Genomic DNA, 21,892 nt, shown 5'->3' on the forward strand with positions numbered 1-21,892 from the left:
CACATCAAATTTCTATTTGATTTTTGTCTGATTTCAGGATTTTTTTTTAGAGCACGAAGACAGATTTTATTTCATGTAAACAGTGTATACTCTATTTATACATCGTTATTAGACTAAATTCAGGTTAGGAACATACATTAATAAAATGTCAGAATTTCATTATTTTGTGTGTGTCATTTTACATGTTCCTGTAACCTTATTTTGAGTGAATAACCTTGCATCCCTTACTTGAATAACAATAATCTGTCTTCTCTGTCAAAAAAAGGAAAAGCTGTTAAATCGTTTTTTTTTTCATGAAGATCTAGTTCTTCTTTGTATGTAGAAATATCTCAGCACAGTCTTCAGGAACAGAAATATATTGCTGCATGGCTCAGTGCATTATTGAGAATATCCCATTATCTAATCAACTTGGACAGCTTTTTTATTTGGGTTAACTGGGGTAAACTGTTATTTTTGCAGTGCGTGATTCATGAAACATATGTGGGGGGAGGGGACCACTTTTTTTAGCAATTTATTTTATATAATAAAAATTATAGCAATGATGTGATGGCAAATAGAGTTTCCAGTGTTAGCAGATGTCCTAAGAAAGTCATTTTGTTAAAGAGTATAAACAGAGCAATTAAGTTTGCATTGGAAATGCAACAGAATAATACGAATCTAGAGATAAAATCCAAGAAGTTATTTGTAATATGCATACATCTTCTCAAATGTGTGAATGCATATTTTAAGACTTTTTAAAGAAAATTGATGACAGAGGGGAGGGGAGAAATCAAGAAAAGGTAGATATGGATTAATTAAAATGAGACAATTTGCTGAGGTAGTATGTGGGAAGTAGTGTTTGGTTTTGTTTTCCTTTACTAACGATACTGTTCTCTAAAGAAGCATGGATGCATTGTCGTTCACAGATGCTGCTCCAAAATCCATGATTATCTCTATTAGGTGTGGAGTATCTAAGTAATGTGATTTTTGAATGTTTATCAACAATTGCTTGTAACATTTCTGTGAGGTCTTCAATAAGTAAAGTTTTTATATATTGTAGACTACAAGAACGAAGCTCAATGAATCTTGGGTCCCACACTCGGAATCCTATGTGCTGTGATAAAATAAATAAATAGTAACCTGTACTTACCAAATAAGAGTTTATATGTTTATATATATGTATATATTTTTTTTTTCTAAATGACATACATGTCAACATCTATTTGAAGTTTAGTTAAACGTAGCTCCAAGCACACTTTTTGGTATTACTTTTTTTTTTTTTGTGTGTGTGTGTGTGTGTGTGATCTACAAACACATCAAATCAGAAATACAGAGAATTTATGTTGTGTTACTATTTTGTCACCTAATATGTCAATATCTTTCCAAAAGCTACAGATCAACACTGTTTTCTTTGAAGCAAAATACTCTGGGCTCTCTTTACACTTGGTGTATGCATGTGCTTTCAGAATAGTGTGTCTAGTTCATAGTTGTCCAAATTACCAGAATAGTGTGTCTAGTTCATAGTTGTCCAAATTACCAGCAATACACATCTTTAGAAAAAAAATAAAAATTTATTTCTAAAGATGTGTATTGCTGGCACTTCCTTTGTGAATTTTATCCATTAAAGACCATTCAAATAATGAAATTCCAAATTATACTTCTGAGTTTGAGGAGGGAGGTTTTAGTATGTTACTGTAAATACTGAGTTGACCTAGTTGTTTTATGTTGCATGTAACCTAAAAAATTGTACCCATAAGGCAAGTCATTATTTTGACACCTTGAAACGACAGTATTTTGGGCTTTGCATGCATGGAATTTCTATAAAAAAGGGCAGATTCTTAGAGATATAATATTTTAAGATGAAATTGTTAGCACTAAAATCTCAGTAATATCATAACCTCAAAGTACTTTTGTGTTTCCTATCTTCATTTCATTGGAAAAAGAGCAAGAGAAGAAAAGTTTGTATGCTTCTGCAAGGACTGATTTTAGTGTCTACCATTTCAGACAAAGTAGTGGAGTGTGAGTGATCTGTGTAAAAGAACTCAAATACTTCCTGCTTTTGGCCTTGTAAATTGTTTTTAATTGGTTCTAGATCATGAAATGGAAATTGCAATAAATTATACATTTGTATAGAGGTGAGAAACTAAAGGAAGCATTCTGTTGTATATCTATACTAGCAAACAGTTCATGAAGATACAACTTTTGTGATGACTGAAACTATGACTGTGGAAACCACTTATGTGCCTTCTACATACCTGGCAGAGATCCTTCAGCTTCTGCAAGCCTTGTCTGAAGTAGAAGAACGCCTTAATTCTCCTGTTCTGCAGGCTAAGGATTGTGAAGATCTCTTGAAACAAGAAGAATGTCTCAAGGTAAGATGGAAAATTTTCTTCATAATACTATGCTTCTGTGATTTTGGGGCTCCTTTTTATTAGCAGCCTGTGCTCACTCTCGCACATCTTTTTATAAGTACTCAAATTCTCTGTGATTTGTGCATATATGGATGTTTAGATACAAAGATACATTGCTATGAAATGTAAGAGCACTGATGGGTTCATTTGTTTTTACCTGTTTCACCCGGATTTGTAAGAAAAGCAAAAGCATTAAGGTGTCTGCACAGCATAACACTGAGTAGAACAGTGGGAGAAAGGATGGATAGAGGCAGTTCTGTATTTAAAATTGCAAAATCATGGTTAAAGTTTGATTTGTGTGTTTTTATTTTGAAGGAGTTAGTAAGTACTCAAAGCCTGTCCACATATGATCTTGGACAGCTTTATTTTAGTGTGACCGATTAAAAAAAAAAAATCAGCAAAAACGAGTAGTTGTTCCATTGCATATTGGACTATGAAAGCTTGCAGTTTGATTGGAGATATATTCTATGCAACTGTTGTAGTTTACTTAACTATACAGAAAATGCTGTCCAATAGGTAGCTAATGTAGTTACAAAAAGTCTAATTCAGAATTGTTAATGTAACTTTAAATATTATGGTCCAGTTTCTTCATTGCTTATAACAGTGAAATTCCTTGAAATTGGAGGATTTTTTCATTACAGAATGAATTAATAAAAGAATAAGATTAAAGTTGTAAGCGTAAGTAGGTGAATGAGTTATCTGCTTCTGCAGAATAATGTTTGTGAGTAGAGCCTTGTAAAAAATTGTGCTTAACTGCTGTATATAATTACAGTAATTTCAACTTGCCATCCAACATGAAGACCACATTTCCATTATTTCTATGATCATTTGGGGAAGGGAAGTTTTTAACCAAAAGAAACTTTAGCCCAAAGAGAGTAGAATTTCTCCACAGTCATTCAGATGAAATAAGCTTTGTTGGAGAATCAAAACAGGGAGCTGGAAAGGAGATCTAAAGTACCCTCAATAGGAGCCCATTTATAGTTCTTGTGTAGATATCTTTATATATACAAATGAGGCATCTGTGTGTGTTTGTGTATATATATACGTGTATATATACACAGACATAGATAGGTTTATTAGCTCTTAGAAATTAACATGTTTTACATTTCCTAGGAGTATAGTTTGTCCAGGGAAGCACAATAGTAAAGTATTGGAGTAAGAAAATAACTGACAATAGGTCTGTGTGAAGAAACAGCAGATCACTCCTTTTCTCCTCTTGTGATTTAGTACCAGTAGTTTAAAGGGGTTCTGTGTATCGACTATACAAAGTTAATTTCTAGATCATGCAATGTGCCGGTTATTCTCATTCTTCATTTTAGACAAACACTCGTGACAGGATGGCTCTTAATGCACACCAAAAAAAAGGCACAGAAAATGTAAATCATAGCTAATGAACTACCACTTGGTCCATGTCTGTAAACTCGTTATATTCATTACTAAATGGGCTGGAAATACAGTGACCTACATCAAGTAGTTTACTGGCAGTTGACTTCCTATTGACATTTGGACCATCTTTATCTGATTTACATCCATAACTAATCTGTTCTTCACCCACATATGTTTGCTGCTATTAGAGTTGACACCAACTTTAATAATATTGATTACTGAGGTTAGAAGTAAGTATTGCCATAGGTTTAATTTAACTGAGCTATTAAATTGTTACGAGATGCATTTGTGGGCACATTTCCATCTTCCAAATAAATCTCTCAAAAGAGGTAAATGGATCTTACACATTTGTGGGCTTTTGCAAGGGTATAGTTTTGATCTGAGCCTGCTTAATGAATATTTATTTCCAAGTAAAAGCATTCATCATTGTCATTATCCTGCAGTAAAAATAGAAAAGTAGTGCATAAATTGTTCAGCAGCTGGTTGGGAAAGGTTTGAAATTAAATTGTGGTTGATTTTTATCCCTGGCAGATTTGCATGAATCAAATTACAAAGCTGTCATGAATAGCTCTGTGTTTTAAAACTGAGTTTGTAAGGGTTTTTTTCACTCCTATTCACAAATGATCCATTTTAATTAATCCTTAGAAGGAAAAATAAGTTTATTTACAGGAATCTTTCAGTGTTAACCGCTTTGAACATTTTTCTCCAAAGTAAATGTGTATATTAAGACTTCAATCTGATTGCTTGAAATCAATCTAGTTAGTTCTGTGATCCAATATGATAAATATCAAATACAAACGAAAAAAAATCATTTTATTAATTACAAAGACAGTTCTAACACTCACTTTTTATATCAAAGAGATGTAAAATAATAAAATATGAATATGCGTAGCCAAAATCTTATTACCTCTAATATTTAGTAAATTTTAATGATTTTGGCCACAGAAATCAGCCTCTAGGAACATTTGCTTCATTGAAAGTATGAGTAAGTGGTAGAAACAGAGAAACCCAGACTTTCTATCTCCTAAAGTCAGGGGCTTCAATATTTCTATTACCCTATTATAAGCTCTGTTATGAATGTCCTAATACATACATACATACTTGTTCACCACTGTATTTACACTATTTAAAAAACAGTTTGAATAGTACAGTTCTGTCAGAGATGGAGCTCCACGTGATCTTATGGGAAATGCCAGTTCATAGATTGAAGGATTAATACATTGGACTTAATGAGATGCTCTCAATAAGGCAGATTTTGTTACAAGCAGAAACATTATGGTATTTTTGCCTACTATTGATGGTGATTTGTTTCATTTCAATTTGAGTGAAAGATTTGTTGTTTTCACAGTACAGCTGTAGAGGAAATGCTAAGTCATGGCTTGAACCAGTGATTGAGACTTGGTAGGAATGCAGGGCCAACCCAGGGGAGCTCGGGTGCATGCAGAACTTGAGTGCCGAACATGAAGATGACATGCAACTGCCTATTAGGAATTTGAGTCATTATATTTGCATTTATATCTGTATGCGAGAAAGTGTTTAGTAGTCTTTCATGTTAAGAATTGCTGTTATAGTCTCAGCATAGTCATGCCTAACCTCATTAAAAAACTATATGATCTGTGAAATCAAAACTGATTTTCTGAGGCTACTTACTCTACATAGTTAATGTTGCAAAATTGCAGTAAAGCCCATATTAATCAGGCTGTTGGGTTGTTTTTATTTAATCTTCTTAATTTTAGTAGGAACACTGTAAAATATGATTCTACATTTAGCTATAATATTTTTTCAATTATATAATAGTTTTAATATGGAAAGCCATCTGGTTCTTTGAGAAAGAGATTTCTTATATGTGTAACTCCTTGCATAATCATTCTAATAGTTCTAGCTCATTCTCTTGTGTATTTCCAGCCAGCTCTTTACTTAGAGTTAAAAATTAGGATGTTTGTTGCTCTACTTTCTTAAATATAGATATTTTCATGCTGATATATATATATATATATTACTCTTCTTTTGCCTTTGTATGGTAGTTATTACCCTTCATCTACTGACAGAGCACTTGTTTTTGTTTTGCACAGATTTCTAAAGTGGCTTATTTCGGGTTCTACAGAGAATTTATTATAAACATTACACTTCAGTGATTATGACATGCAAAATACCTACATAATCTCATTTCAATTTAGTTTATTAAAACAATAATACCCATACCATAGAATCATAGAATCATAGAATGGCCTGGGTTGAAAAGGACCTCAAAGGTCATCGAATTTCAAGCCCCCTGCTGAGTGCAGGGTCGCCAACCACTAGACCAGGCTGCCCAGAGCCACATCCAGTCTGGCCTTGAATACCTTCAGGGACGGGGCATCCACAACCTCCCTGGGCAACCTGTTCCAGTGCGTCACCACCCTCTGTGTGAAAAACTTCCTCCTAATATCCAACCTAAATCTCCCCTGTCTCAGTTTAAAACCATTCACCCTTGTCCTATTGCTATCCACTCTCGTGAACAATCGTTCCCCTTCCTGTTTATACGCTCCCTTCAAGTTCTGGAAGGCCACAATGAGGTCTCCCCGGAGCCTTCTCTTCTCCAAACTAAACAAGCCCAGTTCCCTCAACCTTTCCTCATAGGAGGGGTGCTCCAGCCCTCTGATCATTTTGGTGGCCCTCCTCTGAACTCTTTCCAAGAGCTCCACATCTTTCTTGTGCTGGGGGCTCCAGGCCTGGATGCAGTACTCCAGATGGGGCAAGTTGTAGTACATACAGATTTTAAAATTAAAAGTAATTCCTGGAATATTTCTAGTTATTTGTGATTACTAACAACTGTTTTGTTAATGGTTTTGGTGTTGGTACAAAAACCATGATGAATTATAAGAAATCTACTATTTGGGTAATTTTAAAGCTTTGTCTTTACCTGTCAGATAAAGGCAAATTCTAAGTTGTGAAAATGAACTGGATTTCAAGTCCCTCGCACTCAGATACCTGTTTTTGAGAGCAATGAGATGGATAATTCCCCAAAGGCTACTGTCACTTCAGCTGCTAATGATTTTCTATATAATCCTTTTTCTCTTAAAAAATTAAGCTTTGTGCACTTCTGTTAACCATGTTACAAAGTCTCCCAAGGCATTTTTGATAACTAACTGCTTGGAGCTATTGTCTTGAACATGAATGATAGATGGAGTATATGTGTGAAATACTTGGGTTTGTGCAGACACAAATATACACGATCTCATTTCTTTTCTTCACTCTTATGCCATTCAGTTGTGGATTTCTTTTATAAGAAGGTCAGCTGTATTATCTTTATTTGTCTGTAACAGCTCTACTCTAAACAAAAGCAAAGATCTGCCTTATAAATTAGAAATTACATGCCTCTCCATAGTCATACTGAACATGCCTCTCCATACTCATTCTGAACATTCAGGGATTTACCACTTATCAATTCTGAAGTGTACAAATGCTGTTTTGTTTGTACAGATTTCAATAAATGGATTTATTCCATTCTAGGAAACATGGATTGTGGAAAACACACCAACACAGCATTGCAAGTTCAACCAAAAAGTATCACTAAATACATTGTTATTAAGTATAATTTCCTACAGCCACAAAATCTGGCACACTTACATTTTTGTGCTGTTTATGCTTTCTACCATCACAATAAAATCAATGCCCAATTTTAAGATCTCCTCCACTAAATCATTGTTTTCATAATCTCTATTAAAGATTAACACCTTGCAGCTTTCTAAGGTCTCCCACAGATCCCAGCAATGAACATATTATACATACACAGTATAGTTACAGAACCTCAATATGCTCCACAGGCTGGTTTTGTTGGTATTTGCTCAAGAGTATGGTTTCTGAGCTGTAGAGTAGAGAGAAGTGAGAGGTCAGGACATGTAAACACTGACATTTCAAAATTTCACCACATCTTCAATATGTAGGATCTTAAGCTTTTTTTTCCAAATGTTTACTTTGAATATCACTTTATAAATATTCATATTTGCATGCATATAAAATATTTATATATATTCATATATATTTATCACTTAAAATTTATAAATAAATAGATATGTGTACGATCAATAGTGTAAGATAGATTTCTTGGTCCACGACATATTTCCTATGTCAGAAATTTAAATAACATTTAAATTGTTAAAATTTGTGATTGATAGACACTCTATAAGAGGAGATATAAGAACCTTTTGAAAGCATTTCAATTGTAAGTTTTTTAGCCTTCAGAACATTATAAATAGAAATAAATCAGCCTATTGCAAAACTGACCATTTTTTCTCTATGACAATAATACGCTCTGGACTTCAGCTTGCATAGTTCAGATTATTCCAATCAGTGTGAGTTTGCTGGTTCAAACCTCTATTTCATCTTTTTTGTGCTGTGTTGATGTGTAAATGGTTTTGTTTTTCCTTCAGAGTAGATGAGCAAATGACATTGAACAAGTTATCTAGAAATGAAAATTTTAAAGCAAGAAGGATGAATGTGCATTTCAGAAGCATTTGTGTTGCTTATGTTCCCTCTCTAGTAATGCTTTATATGTTGTATGTTATGAGGAGTCTAGTATTGTAAAAACATAACAGCTGAACAAGTTAGTTGTATTAAAGGCACGTTTTTTCCTCCCATACTAGAACTTATTTCTCTGGTTTTAGTGTCCATAATGTGAGCCTGAAAGGTAAGCTTATGTACATAGAGGTTTTCAATTGATCCGAAATACATCTGTGTCCTCTTTCTGGTAAAGAAGAAGAAAATCAGAGCAGTACTAAACTGTGCTTGTTTGGATTGTAGACTGAAATGTATCTTGAAGTCCTCCGTTCAAGGTTTTCATTGGCTTGTAAATTGGATTTACAAGGAGAAAGTCTCTGCTAATGACTTTTTGTGGCATTTAAAGCTTTTCTAGTGAAGTCAGCACGCAGTTTATGATGATATTTTTGCTCAGCATTGGGTTTTTCAACAAATTTGGTCATTCAAATGATTCTGAAGGATTTAACATAAGAAGCTCAACCCTGCCTCCTTCACAAAACATAAATACACAGTATATTTACATATTGCTTTACAAAGGGAAAGAAAGGAAATCTGCGTAATTCAGTCATGAGACTGAATGGATTAGTAGTTGCATAATTAATGACTATTGACTAAGTGCAAAGATTCAAATTCCTTCACACATTTTAAAGATTTTAGGCCCCAGAGTAAATTCAGTTCTTTTTTTTTTTGACAGCCTGTGTTGTGCAGTTAAGTAGAGATACTGTTAACTAGTTTGTATTTCTCCAAAATGGAAAGAATTGAGTGTTGCTAGGCATAAAGGGCTAAGTAAAGAAAGACAAATGCTGAGTTGTAAATGTACGGAGAAAGACAAAAAGACCAATGTCCAATAAGCTATTTTTCTCATGCTGTAACTTTGATATCTGTGTAATGTGTGCTGAAGTATGAAAGAGGAGCCTAAATGTCAAATAATTAAAGAACATTCTCAAACATGGGCCTGTAAGATGGGACTTTGTTCCACTTTCTTAAGAAGAAATGGGGTTAAAACTGTTGTAACCTTGGCACAGGGGAATTAATGAGTGACTATATTAACAGAGCTTTGCTTCTCCTCCAGCCATCACTTTTCTCGTCTGTAGTTAATTATGTCTTCAAAGAAAGGATGGGTATTCAGTCATTATTACCTAGTTGTATTGTAACAATAGCCTAGACACTAACATTTTTATATTTTCCTGTCGTTCTTTTGCTTATGAACAATATTTTTTACAGCTGATATTTTGTTTTTCTTTTAAAAATCTTGAAATTACAGAACATTAAAGATCGCCTGGGGAAACTCCAGGGTCATTTAGACATTATTCACAGCAAGAAGACACCGGCTTTGCAAAGTGCTACACCGAGGGAAACTGCGAATATACAAGACAAGCTGACTCAGCTTAATTCCCAATGGGAGAAAGTTAACAAGATGTACAGAGACCGACAGGCGTAAGTAAATTTAAAAAATTCTTATTTCTGATGACATCTGTTGGTATTTGGTTTATTGTTGGTGATACTCTTTGCTTTGTGGAAATACCTTTGTGAAGTCACAAACTACACTTTCTTCTAATTAAGCATAAAAAAAATATATAGAAAATTGCAATTCATGTAAGTTTTTTTGTAAAATTGAAAATGTTGACCAACTGTCACTTGTGTTGTTCCAAAACCTGGGATGGTATTGCATATATATTTGTGTCACTAAAAATATCATACCTTTACCTGAGAAAGTATTAGACAGTTTTTCTTTATACTATTGATATAGAAACCTTAACCCGTGATGGATGTAACTGAGTAAAATCCCTTGTAACTGTAGAGGATTTACCAATTTTAGGAGCAATTCTAACTATATGTTTAAGGAGCATGGTTAGTATTGTTCGCAGCTCTAAATCCAGTGTCATCTTTTTTATAAGACTCCTTGTATATTAGCCATTATAAGGCAAGGCAATGAAAAGAAATATAGAAAGGCATTAAAAGGATAATAAATAAAACTGTGATCTCCTACATGTGGTACTACTTTCTCTTAGTATGTCATTTAATAGTTAACAAATAAGTTTAGCTTAAATAAAAAATCATTGTTTCAAATGTCTTCAGATAACCTTCAAATAACTTGCTATTAAAAATATTAATTTGATATGCTACTCCAGAAGAGAGCATCTTGAAATTTAGTAGAATATCAACTTTAACTACAGTCTTGATAATTATTGCACTGCATAGTGGGAAGGGATACAAATCCAAGCCTGTAAGCAGTGACCAGAAGAAAGAAAAATACTTCCTGTGGACTAAGAGCGCACTGATCTTGTCCTACAGTCCAAACCTTGGTAATATTTTTAAAGAAAGAACACACAAATATTGGTCAGCAGCTGTCACTGCAAATCTGTAGAGGTGTGACCTTTCAGCTGTCAGCCATTCAGTGGCTTTGATTTAGGTTGCTGGAGATGGAGAGTAAAGTTTAAAAAGAAAAGAGAGAATCATAGCCAAAATATGATTCAGTAATCTTCATGTCATCTCGTTTTGTCTCAGAATTTCAGGACAACAAAACAGATTTAAAATCTAGGTCTGATAATGTTTTGAGATTCAACATGAATATCACTTTTTTTAATAATAAGCCTGATTCTAGCATGGTAAGAAATATTCTTCTGTTTAGCATGATGCCATGTACAAAAATTAAGAACAAGTCAGAAGCAGAGTCTGGAGCTGAGCTGCTCACACAGAAAGTAAAAGCAGGATATTTAGTGTTGCACTTTTTCCAGGGGTGGATTTGGCCCAACTCTTAGATATTGGTCTCAGTAACTCAAAGACCAACCTCTGAGAAATCTTAAGATCTTCCTCTATGCATTTTTTTCCACTGAAGAAATGCTGTTGTCTGAAAGCTTGGTCCACCAACACTAACAGTTGTCCTCTATTTAGGCTACAGTGCTATTTAACCAGCAGCAGAAAATATTCTGAGGTGAAATGAATTAGTATTTGTCAGGTATTTTGAGTCATCAGATAAAGGCACTAGAGAAGTATAAAATGTCATATTTTTTTTCCAGCCTAAGGTTGCCTGGGGGTGTCATCCTCTTTTAGGATGATTGGTACCAACTCAAGGTGATGATAAGTTTGGCTGCTGCCCAGAATCACACATCTCTCTTTTAAATCTTTTGTTTGTAGTGTCAGTATTACTGTGTCACTGTTCACTTGGTTTTGTTTGAACTCTGAGATGGTCCCTGTAGCTTCTGCAGTTTTCTGAGGTGCATTTGTACTGCACATGAATGCTTGGGAGGAGATAAAGGAAGACAATACTGCCTTCAGCATTTTGCTTCTAGCAGTTTGTGTCTGTAAGGGATTAAACTATCGGTGTAAATCTTCCATGGAGACACGGATAGAGCTGTGTTTTTGAGATGCATAACTGATGATGATCTTTTAGGACAGTTTTGGAAGTTTTATTGGAGCACTCTCTTGCTTTCAAGGCAATGTGTGTAAGTGAAAGTTCACATTCCATGTTTGAAAGAGCCCAGGAAAAATAAAATTACCACCACTGTTCACTTATGAATATTGGATTTAGGAAATCAAAGGGCTGTAATAAAATGGAAGTTATTATTTAAGTAATTTCAAAGTCAGTTACCACTATAATAGCTGTAACATCAAACACCTTTCCTTACCCTCTCAGTTACTAGTGGAGAACTTCCTCTAAATCTCATAGAAAATAATAGAAACACTCATGTTGAATACCTATTTTAAGTTTGTATTTTATAAATAAAGTTATTGCTGCTCTAAAAGGCATCACTGGAGCTAAAATGCCTTCTCTTAATGAAACGCAATAAGGAATATGCTCATTTCCAATGTTTACAGCAACAGAGGCTGGTATTGGCTACCCAGAACATCCTGGTGTTAGACAGACAAGGAGAAATTCAGAGTTAGATTTAATCTGTTACGTTAGCACTGCTCTATCATTTAAGGATAAAAATACATGCTTTGTTGTTTTAAGATCTAATATCTAAATACCTCATTTGATAGTGATGCCAAATAGATCTGTCAGTGGAAAAACATTACTATACAACTGTTTTGTTTTTGCTTAAACTTGTATATGAGGTGTAGGCAGAACTGAAAATGAATTTTGTGTTGGTGTGCTACCTGGAAATCATGGATACCCTATGCAAACATTTGAAAAAAGTCTAAGGTCAGTTCTGAGGAATTTGCAGTGATGACTTGGCAGTCATTACTAAATCAGGTGTACCTTGAAATTTAGTGGAATGGAAAGAAAGGTTTGCACATTGCCATCTTGCATGTTACTAAAAGCCTTAGAAATTTATATTAAACCACAGATTGTTTATTTGGCAGAGAAAATAGGGATGGAGTAAGTGATTGCTTATGTTCTTTGCATTAGTTTTATTTACCTTCTCCAAAAAAACAGAATTTTCATGCAAAGAAATATACCTTTGTCTTTGGATATTACTCTTCTCTTTCAGAGGTTTGTTTATTAATAAGTAATTAATTGTAGATAGCATTGAAATATTTGAAGCTCAGCTGAACACCATGTTAATGTATTCTGGAAATCCTCTCCCTTTTGTGTAAAATAGATTTCTCACAATAGAAGTCCCAATTTACATCTAGATATTTTGTACTTCATAGTGCACTCCTTATAATTTGATTTCTTATTTTCAGTTTGTTTTACAGCAGAGCATGCTCCAATTTTACAGAAATTCATTGTGACCATAAATACTCAGATAGCTTTACGAATCCAGTTCTTCTAAAGTCTTTGAAAACCTTGTTGTTTCACATTGTCACTGAGTGTACCATCATGCATTACTTGTAACTGAAAAAGTGTTCATACTATAGTTTCTGTAAGTTAACAGGAAATACTTAAAAGTACAAATTCTTCAGAACACTAGTTTTCAACAGACTAATGTTTTGAGTACAGCCTAGATCTGTCATGGTTCTTTAACAGGAGATGAGTGAATTTTCTCTGTACAAATGAACTTCAGAACATAAGTAGTTGTGCTTGTGACAGATGTATGGGGCAATTCCAAGTGGAATTTGTTTCTTTGCTTTTTGTTTTCTGAGTGCACAGCAAACCCCAGAAAACGGCAGCGGTGTCATGATTTGTTTTTTTGTGATCCTAGCTGTTTTCATCTGTAACTTCAACCTGTTCCTTCATGACACTAAATTTTAATGTTGTCTTTTCCATTTGTTGAGTTATGATAATACACTTGAAATGTTGTTAAGTAGGTGTATGTTCAAGTGCCAATAAGAATAACCATTTAGATGCTACAGGTTTTCTTATCCCTGTACCAGAACTTAACTAGAGTCTCCCCCTTTTGCAGCAGCCTTAGTCAGATTGTTTTTGAATTAATTATGAATATTTAAGAAGCAACACCATGTTCCAATAGATATCAACAAGCAATCATTGATATATATATATATCAATATACATATGTATATATATATATATATATATGTTAGAAAACAGATTTCTAAATGATTGTCTTCATGGTATCTTGTCAGCTTCCCACTTGTGGAAGACTATTTCTCTCGTCAGCATATTGTGTTCTCAGGATGTCTATGCCTCAGTCTCGATTCTGTGAACAACAGCACATGGTCTTTAAAAGTATTTCTTTCTAACAGTCATTGGATCAATAAAGTTCAATAAACTTTTCAAGAATAGACCAAGAATATAACTTTAAATTATTCTATAGCTGTAGATTTAGAATTACAGAATACCTATAGTGGAGCACAAGGCAAAGAAAATTCTTTCAAATTGCTGAAAGTTTTTAATTTAAATGCAAAATGATTTTTCAGATACTGGAGACCTTGAACATTTTTAAACGTTTTTTTCTTACAGTCCTAAAGGATCTATTTTATTAGTGTGCAGAAATTTTTGTCTTTTTTTTCTTATTTAAGAAATATTTTCCAAGGCATACGTTGGAGCCTAGACAAATGCTCATCTAATTAATCTGAAATCTAATTAAAATTAAATGTTCTGAGAGAGTGTAGGAAAGTGGATACCAGATATCTTTACAAAGCATTTCTAATTCTGAAAAGATGAAAAGAGCCAAATGTCAGTCTTTGTTATCTCAGAAGTACATTTTGTGTGGTAGTTTTAGCAGCTTTGGAATACCAATCACAGAATGGTTGAGGTTGGAAGGGACCTCTGGAGGTCATCTGCTCCAATTCCTCTGCTCAAGCAGGGACACTTAGCAATTTGCCGTGCTCTGACCAGGAGAAGATCCCAAATCCGTAATACTGGTGCCAGAACAGGTTGATTTTATAAAAGTTTCAGACAGCTAACAGTTTTGTAGTGTGGAAAGTAAACCATAAAGAACTAGTTAACAGTCTTATACTAGGGAATTTTCATGTTTTTGACGACAGTGCAATTAGCAACTATTTGTGGGTTGTGTTACAAATTAGTTGTTGATACTTATAATAACTCGATAAGGCCTAATGAAAAATCATGCATTGTACATAAGGTTATATCAATTGGCAGAGAAATAACTATTTTGTAGTCAGATTTCTAGCACACTGCAGCATGCGTTACAATTACTGATAAATGCAGTTGAGTGGTAACCTGATGCGTGAATCAAGACAGAAAAAAGATGCACAGAGAACATCTCTATTTCTCCAGTATAAGTAACCTGCACGTGTCCTTTATACATACAGAACTGAACACCAACAAACCTTGAGAACTTGTTTGTCTATGGTATCTGAATCAGATCCAACCTTCGTGCTCTTTTAGTTGAAAATGTATGGATAGGATACTAAGAAATCTGAATTAAGATCAGAGGACCTATTCATGATCTGATTTTTTTTTCAGCATATGATATAAAATCTTAGAATAATATCTACAAGCAACTGATGAGTGTAAAGGCATGCAGGTTTAACAAGAATAAAAAAGAATGAGTGCTAACTGGCTTTATTTCAGTACAGGGAGGACTACAACTTCTTGAAGGCAGAGGCATATTGAGGGAAATACAGAAATAGCGGAGACTGCATAATCTAAGAATATCTGCTCATTGTGTTTCTCTTGAGGTTATGTCTTGTTGTTAGTCTTACCATTGATTCTGGATTCAAGATGAGAGGTAAAACCAGGACAGATTATTTCATCCTCTGTGAGAGAAGAGATTTCCTTTCAAATGCAAATCTGAAAATAGCTTCTACACCTTAGTTATATGTGAAGTAGGCTTTTTTTGCTTGCTTTCACAGTGACTCAAATGGTTTAGGTAGATTTCAAAAGAGGAAAAAATTGAAGCAGCTTGTAATACTTGATCCTTTCAGACAGCATTGGTTAATTTATTTCCATACCGTACTTACTTTATAGAAGAGATTGGTAGTTGACTTAAAATCTAATCAGTGTAACAGATGTACCATTTTTTTGCCCCTACAATATCACACCATCAAGATAACATATAGGTAGGTTTCACTGGTTCCTTAATTGTTTGCAAACGGGTATAAAACTCTGTACAAGAAACAAGCATAATATAATTTATAAATGCATTTATTATGGGAAGTCTAGACATGGCTTTGTACTGATATTTGTAATGTAGAGAAACTCAAAAATATGGGGATATTTTTGTTGGCTAGATGATAACAACAAAGATTTAATTTACAACCTAAGCTTAAAAATGCTTTTTCCTTATATATACCTATTAAAATGCCAGTTTCATGGGCTGTTATATTCAAGGCCATCTTCTAAATGGAATCGCTCCAAGTTAAATTTATTTGTTAAGGTTTAAATAGCAAATTTGAGAATGAAAAACACTTCAGCTTTTGGAAAGAAAGAAATGTTTATTAAAACACTGTCATACAGATGGTTTTAGAGCCTAATACAGGCAACTCTTGAAATGGGAATTGAAGGTATTTGTGAAGTAGAATGAAGGGGAAAAGAAATAATTCAGAATTCCTTTATTAAGTAGGTCTGATTATCTCATCTGAAATAGCTTGTGTTTATTCTGTCCATGAATTGTTTCAGCTGAAAAAACATTCTGAATGTTTTTTAGTCACCCATCTCTAAGCCTGACAATTAGCATAACTTAGCATACTTTACTGTAAAAAGGCTCAGTGACAAAAATGCATTACATTCATACTAAAATAATCGTTGTGGCTTTTTCTGCTGTACAGACTAAAATAAAGAACTTCATTGAAAAGTCTTAGAAATGTTACAGCTTAGTCATGAATATGTGAGCTTTAGAACTATGCAAATGCAAGTATGTGTGAAGACAAATATGGCCAGAAGCAAGTAGACTCTGAGTTGTCTGGATATAAACTCTCCTGAGGTTTTGTGTCAGATACCAAAAATAATAGGACATTCTAGTTAGTGACATAAGCTAACAGACACAGTTGAAATGCAGGGTATACTTGCTTTAGGGACAATACTATGTTAGTGCAGCTATGTAATTTCACAGATACCCCTGATTTATGTCTAGCCTTCTCAGACTACTGACAAGCTCATTCATTCTTAGCTACATCCAGCTGTGTAGGCATAACCGAAGAGAGGTGCAGTATATCCTCAGGACTGATGTCTTACTTGTGATGGCTTCTATTACTTTCTGTAAATGCAGGCACTTATGGTACACTTTCACTGTTGTTATTGACTCATTAGATTGTGATGTGCAAGCAATTTTTAGCTAGTTGAATATTTGGTCAACTGTGCACTGAATGAGGAATGATGTTGTAAGAACTTGTTCCGTCCAACACAACAGATGTTCTAAAGTGAGCTCCTTTGCAGAATTCCCTTGATACTTCTTAAAGAATTGCTGCTCTTTTGTTGCCACGGTGCAGTGCACACCCACCTTTAATTTCTTCCCGAAAAAGCATTTTTTGACGGTAGAGGGAGCCGTCTTTTAACATCTGTAGCAGAACTCAGAAGTTACAATTTTCTGTTTTAGGCAGTTTTTGTCACAGTATACTGTTTCTCAGTTGTGTTTATACTGTAGCTGTCATCTAATAAGTATCAATTCTGCTTTCTTCTTCTAAGGCACTTTGAGTTTCTTTTTTTGTTGAATGTTTTGTACACACCTCTATATTTCAAAGAGTCGAAGGAGATGCACATTATGGTCTGAGTACAAAGCAGAGATTCTGGGGTAGTCATAGACCTTGGTAATAATAGTTTGAAGACCTAGGAAATTCAACCTTCCATCCTGGTGACCGTCAGAAATTCAGTACGGTTGTTCAGATTTCAAATTTCCTTTTCTTGAAGGGCCAGTCTTTGTATGAGGTCTTTTGCATAAATTCCACTCACGGCGTCTGGTTTGATCCAGAAGAATTGACCTGAACAAAATGTGTTTGCATTGACTTCCATAGCACTATATACACTGCAGATTACTGGAGTAGTCCATTCCAGAAAAATTTGTAATCCATATACTTGAATTAGCCTTTAATTTACTTATTTGGGGATCCACAGACAATACTGTTTTATTTAACATAGAAAAGAAACTCCCTCTTTAAAGTGAAGCAGAGCATTGCAGATATTTTCTCTAAAAGTAAGCGAAATGTCTGTTTTCTGTTTATTATTTTAAAGGAGTTATATGGTTGAACCTCTGCAAGTAGATCTTTCTAATATATTCTTTGTTACTTCATAGAATATATTATTTCTTTTAGATTAGACTTAAAATTAAGATATTTCATCTGATCTGTAATTATCTGCAGTGTCCAGTTGCTTTTCCAGTCAAAGATGGATTCGTTCATAGCTTGAGTTTGAAAACATTTTTTCAAAAGTTACACTAAAATAAAATTAGTCTGACAGTTATTTTTATGTCCTCCTGTATAATTATGCAAGATATCACTGTGGAAAACTGGGTGTTAGTAATAACTTCAGTAAGACCATGAGGTTCTTTATGCATTAGAACAATATGATGACAAAATAAGTTGTCATCATAAGTTGTTATCATATAGTCTAATATATAGTTCTGAGCAGATCATCTTTTGTCTTCAAGTATTGTATGGCAGCAGCAAAATTAATAAGAAGTGGGTGCCAAGGTTTGACAACATTAACAAAAACTCACATATGCTTCCCACATTATGAAAAGCATACCTGTATTTTGGATTAATGAGTGTATTAGCTGACTGGCTCAAATAAAGATGGCAAACAAAATGGACTACAGTGACTCTCTGCTTGTTTGTTTGTTTGTTTGTTTGTTTTCTGAGAGGGAGAGTTCATTCTTCTCCCCAGCACCCAATTTTTCCAAAACCCTGTAAGAGCACAGTTACCTTTGAGACTGATACTTTCCTGTCAGATTTTTTTGAAATTGGCTGAAGAAGCTAGAAAATCTATTGCTGGAAACAAGTGATAGACAGCAGAGTCACTGAAGTCTCATTTTCTTAGGTTAAAAATAGAAAATATTCCAATAAAAGTTGTGTGTATATAAGAGCAAATAAAATGCTTAGCCTGTTAGTCATAATGAAAGTCACTAGAATCACTTCTGGGAACTTAGCCCTCTGTGATTAGTCCTTGCTCCTTAGTTTTCCATCTGTTCTGAGGTACTCATTAAAGTATTATGTAAGATTTAGCTGTGGTGACATCTAGGAGATTTTAATTCCCTTAATGTCATAGAATCACAGAATAATTCAGGTTGGAAGAGGCCTCAGAAGGTCATCCAGTTTAACATTCTGGGTGTTGCAGGGTCAACACTGGCTAACAGGTTGCTTGGGGCTTTGGCCAGGCAGGCTCTCTTAAGAACTTGTTCCATGTTTCAACTGTCCTCATGGTGAATCTTTTTTTCTTATGTCTTCTCTGAGCATCTCATTTTTATGCCTGTTGTCTCTCACTCTTCCACCATGCACCCCTGGGAAGCCTGACTGCATCTTCTTGGGGGGAAAAAAAATAAATTAGGAAAAACAGCAACAGAAACAGTTGTTTAAGAATTGGATCATGTGGGGATTTGGGATGCACAGTAGACAGTAATGGCTTTCTGGCACTGAATAGTTTGGGTTTGGGGTATTCTTACTTCAGTAAGATTACCGTCTTCTTTTCCTAGCCTGTCATTTCCTTCTTGCTTTCCAATGAACTGTGTTATTGTGTCTTAGTATGGAAATAACGTTATTTGCTGCCAACTGTGAAGTAATCTACAAAGTTTGTTTTGATGTCTTTCATCTTTTTACTTTTAAATGTCTATAAGTAATTAAGGTAAGATGCCTCTGTGCATATTTTACGAATATCACAATTAGAAGGAACAAATATTGAAAATAATAAAAAATACAAAAGTAACAAACTCAAAACCATTTCTAATACTGAATTCCTGTGAAATATGGTTGCTTTTCTGAGGTTATATAAGCTCATCTGTTCATTCATGTTGCAAACTGCCTCACAGTGATAGACAGACTTCTAAATACTTTGTCAAAGACACCAAATTGCCTAGCTATTTATTCCCTTCACCTGTCATACTTAGAGGGGGGGAGGGGGAGGGGAATACAACAACAACAAACCCAACACTATTTTGACACAGTAGGAATTACTGCATCCAGTGGAAAACCCTGCAAAGAAATGAAGACTTTCTGATGTTAGTATACCTCTCATAAGATACCTGAAGTCACACTCATTCATCTGCAAGTTTCCCAGCAGTCTCTGTCTGGAACATGCTTGACATGGACCTCTAGAATACATTAATAGTCAGAGGTTATTGTTCTGTGGTCCTGAGGTATCTGCTTACTTTATTTAACAAAGTTGTCAATTTCTCAGAACTTCAAAATGTTTCAAAAGTGCTACAGAAAAGCAGGCACCTTCTTTTCAACACACTAAAAATGTGAATGTCAGTTCTAACTACACAATTTTTCAGAAATAGCCTTCTAAGCCTTCTTACCCTTCATCATTTTACTCATACTGTTTTAAGTATGTGAGCTCTGTATTGGCAGCTCTAGCTAATAATATTCCAAAATGTTTCATGTTCCTTCATCAGTGTTCAAGAAAGGGACGCTTTCTATCATTTTTTTATTAGATTTTACTATAAGGTGCTATGTCTGGCTCTTAGCCATAAATTTATTTCCTAACCCATAATAATGTATATAGTTATAAATGTGTACATCTATCAGTGTATGTGTTGTTGTATAAAACTAGTCACTCAGTTTTAGAAGTTTTGCCAAAACTAAATGAGAAAACACTAAAGAACAAAATTGACTGTCTGGAGTTGTATGTTTTCTCTGGAAGCTTGGTTACTGAAAAGATAACTAAAACTGTAGCTGAAGAATGTTCTTTATATTCTTCCAACAGCCATAAAATTAACAATTTGTGGTACATATTCCCCAAAGTTAAAGGAAATGCTTGTATTTCTCTTTTCAAAGAGGAAAAAAATGCCCTCATATTTTCAATAGTCGTTTAGAATAATAAAACCAGCACATTTTAATGAATTCTAGGATATGTGTACTTCGTATTTATTCAAACAGATTTCACTCATTATATCAGAATTTTGTGCCAAAATCCAGGTGTTTCCATAGCAGTGTGTCTTAAATATCAACTTCTAGAATTGTCACTGCAACCTGAAACAATACAAAATTTGAACCCATTAGCTCAAGAATTTAATAGTTTAGGAACTTAGGTTGGAAAGACATTTAATTGTAAACTATTAATAATTGTAGCTGAAATATCAATTAACGTACTTCATTGTTTAACAGAAGCTTTATATACATTATTAGAGCACTTAGACACAATAATGACAGTTTCTTTGTTTGTACTAATAAGAAATAAGCCAAATATAATTATTTGCCAAACAACAGAGTTTTCAAAATAGCTTCAAAAAGTCCTTCAAAAGTCATGAAGACTGAAAACGATTTTAAAATGTTTAGGTATTTCAAGGCCAGACTGTTCTCTTCTAAGTTTAGGTACCGTTACGTCTTCTCAAGTGGTACGTATTCGGAATTCATGCGTTAAGTCCTGGTACTGTGGGACAACTCAAGACGCATTTCCCTCTCGTGAGAGACCCTTTCCTGCTGCAGGGACAGCGGCAACCCTGAGGTTGAGGCTGTTAACCCTCCTGCTTCCCGCTCGCCGTGTCCGAGGGGGGCTATTGGGGGCCGCGTTCCCGCAAGGTGGCGCCATGACAGTGCCCGCGCGCTCGGCGCGGCGCCGCCGAAGCCCGTGTTCTACGGGAATGTAGCAGGGACGCTGACTGCTGGAGTCTTTTTCTCCTGACTTTATTCAGCTCCCTCATCTTTCCTTTTTTTTCTATTTTACCTTAGATTTCAGCGTAAAAAAATGGGAGAAAAAGAGGAGGGATGACTGGGGGCTTACATCTAGGCTTTTATATCATGGAACAAGGTATTTCTGATTTTACTAAGCAAACTGGCTGTCATCTGATAATGAATATTATTTTTAGAAAACAGTATTCTAAGAGCAGGAAAAGGAAGTTAGAAAACTTAAAGCTCCAATACAGATACCTCAAGTTCAAGCACACTTTATATATGACTCCTTTAAGAATCTTCTTTCGTTTTGCAGTACAAACAACTATATAGTTTATCTGTGTTGTCAGCTCTGTAGTTTTTGACAATGTGGTAGATCAGTGAAAAACCAGAAGGAACAGCAATTCATAGCAGCACAATGTTGCATTTCCGTATCGTCAGGGTGATTAATGGTGAGCACTGTAGTTTGCCAGTAACAGAAAGAAGCAAATGTCCCTGCATTTCTGCACTGATACTCTTTAGTAGAC

General features: G+C 34.6%; 1 protein-coding gene and 1 long non-coding RNA gene across 15 annotated transcripts in view; one reads left to right on the forward strand and one right to left on the reverse strand.

The window, feature by feature from the left end:
- Positions 1-21,892, forward strand: part of DMD (dystrophin) — a 1,007,484-nt gene that overhangs the window by 414,274 nt on the left and 571,318 nt on the right. For all 14 annotated transcript variants that reach the window (XM_021408144.1, XM_021408061.1, XM_021408111.1 and 11 more), the window contains 2 exons: positions 2,157-2,351; positions 9,559-9,731. In XM_021408144.1, coding sequence (XP_021263819.1) covers positions 2,157-2,351; positions 9,559-9,731 — 368 coding nt within the window. The remainder of the gene's footprint in view (positions 1-2,156; positions 2,352-9,558; positions 9,732-21,892) is intronic.
- LOC110404172 lies at positions 16,061-21,329 on the reverse strand. Its single transcript, XR_002442090.1, has 3 exons — positions 21,073-21,329; positions 19,764-19,846; positions 16,061-19,061 (listed from the first exon to the last, which is right to left on the reverse strand). It is a non-coding gene; the product is annotated as an uncharacterized LOC110404172 (long non-coding RNA).

The sequence above is a fragment of the Numida meleagris genome, chromosome 1 (genome assembly GCF_002078875.1).
Source record: "Numida meleagris isolate 19003 breed g44 Domestic line chromosome 1, NumMel1.0, whole genome shotgun sequence".
NCBI lineage: Eukaryota > Metazoa > Chordata > Aves > Galliformes > Numididae > Numida > Numida meleagris.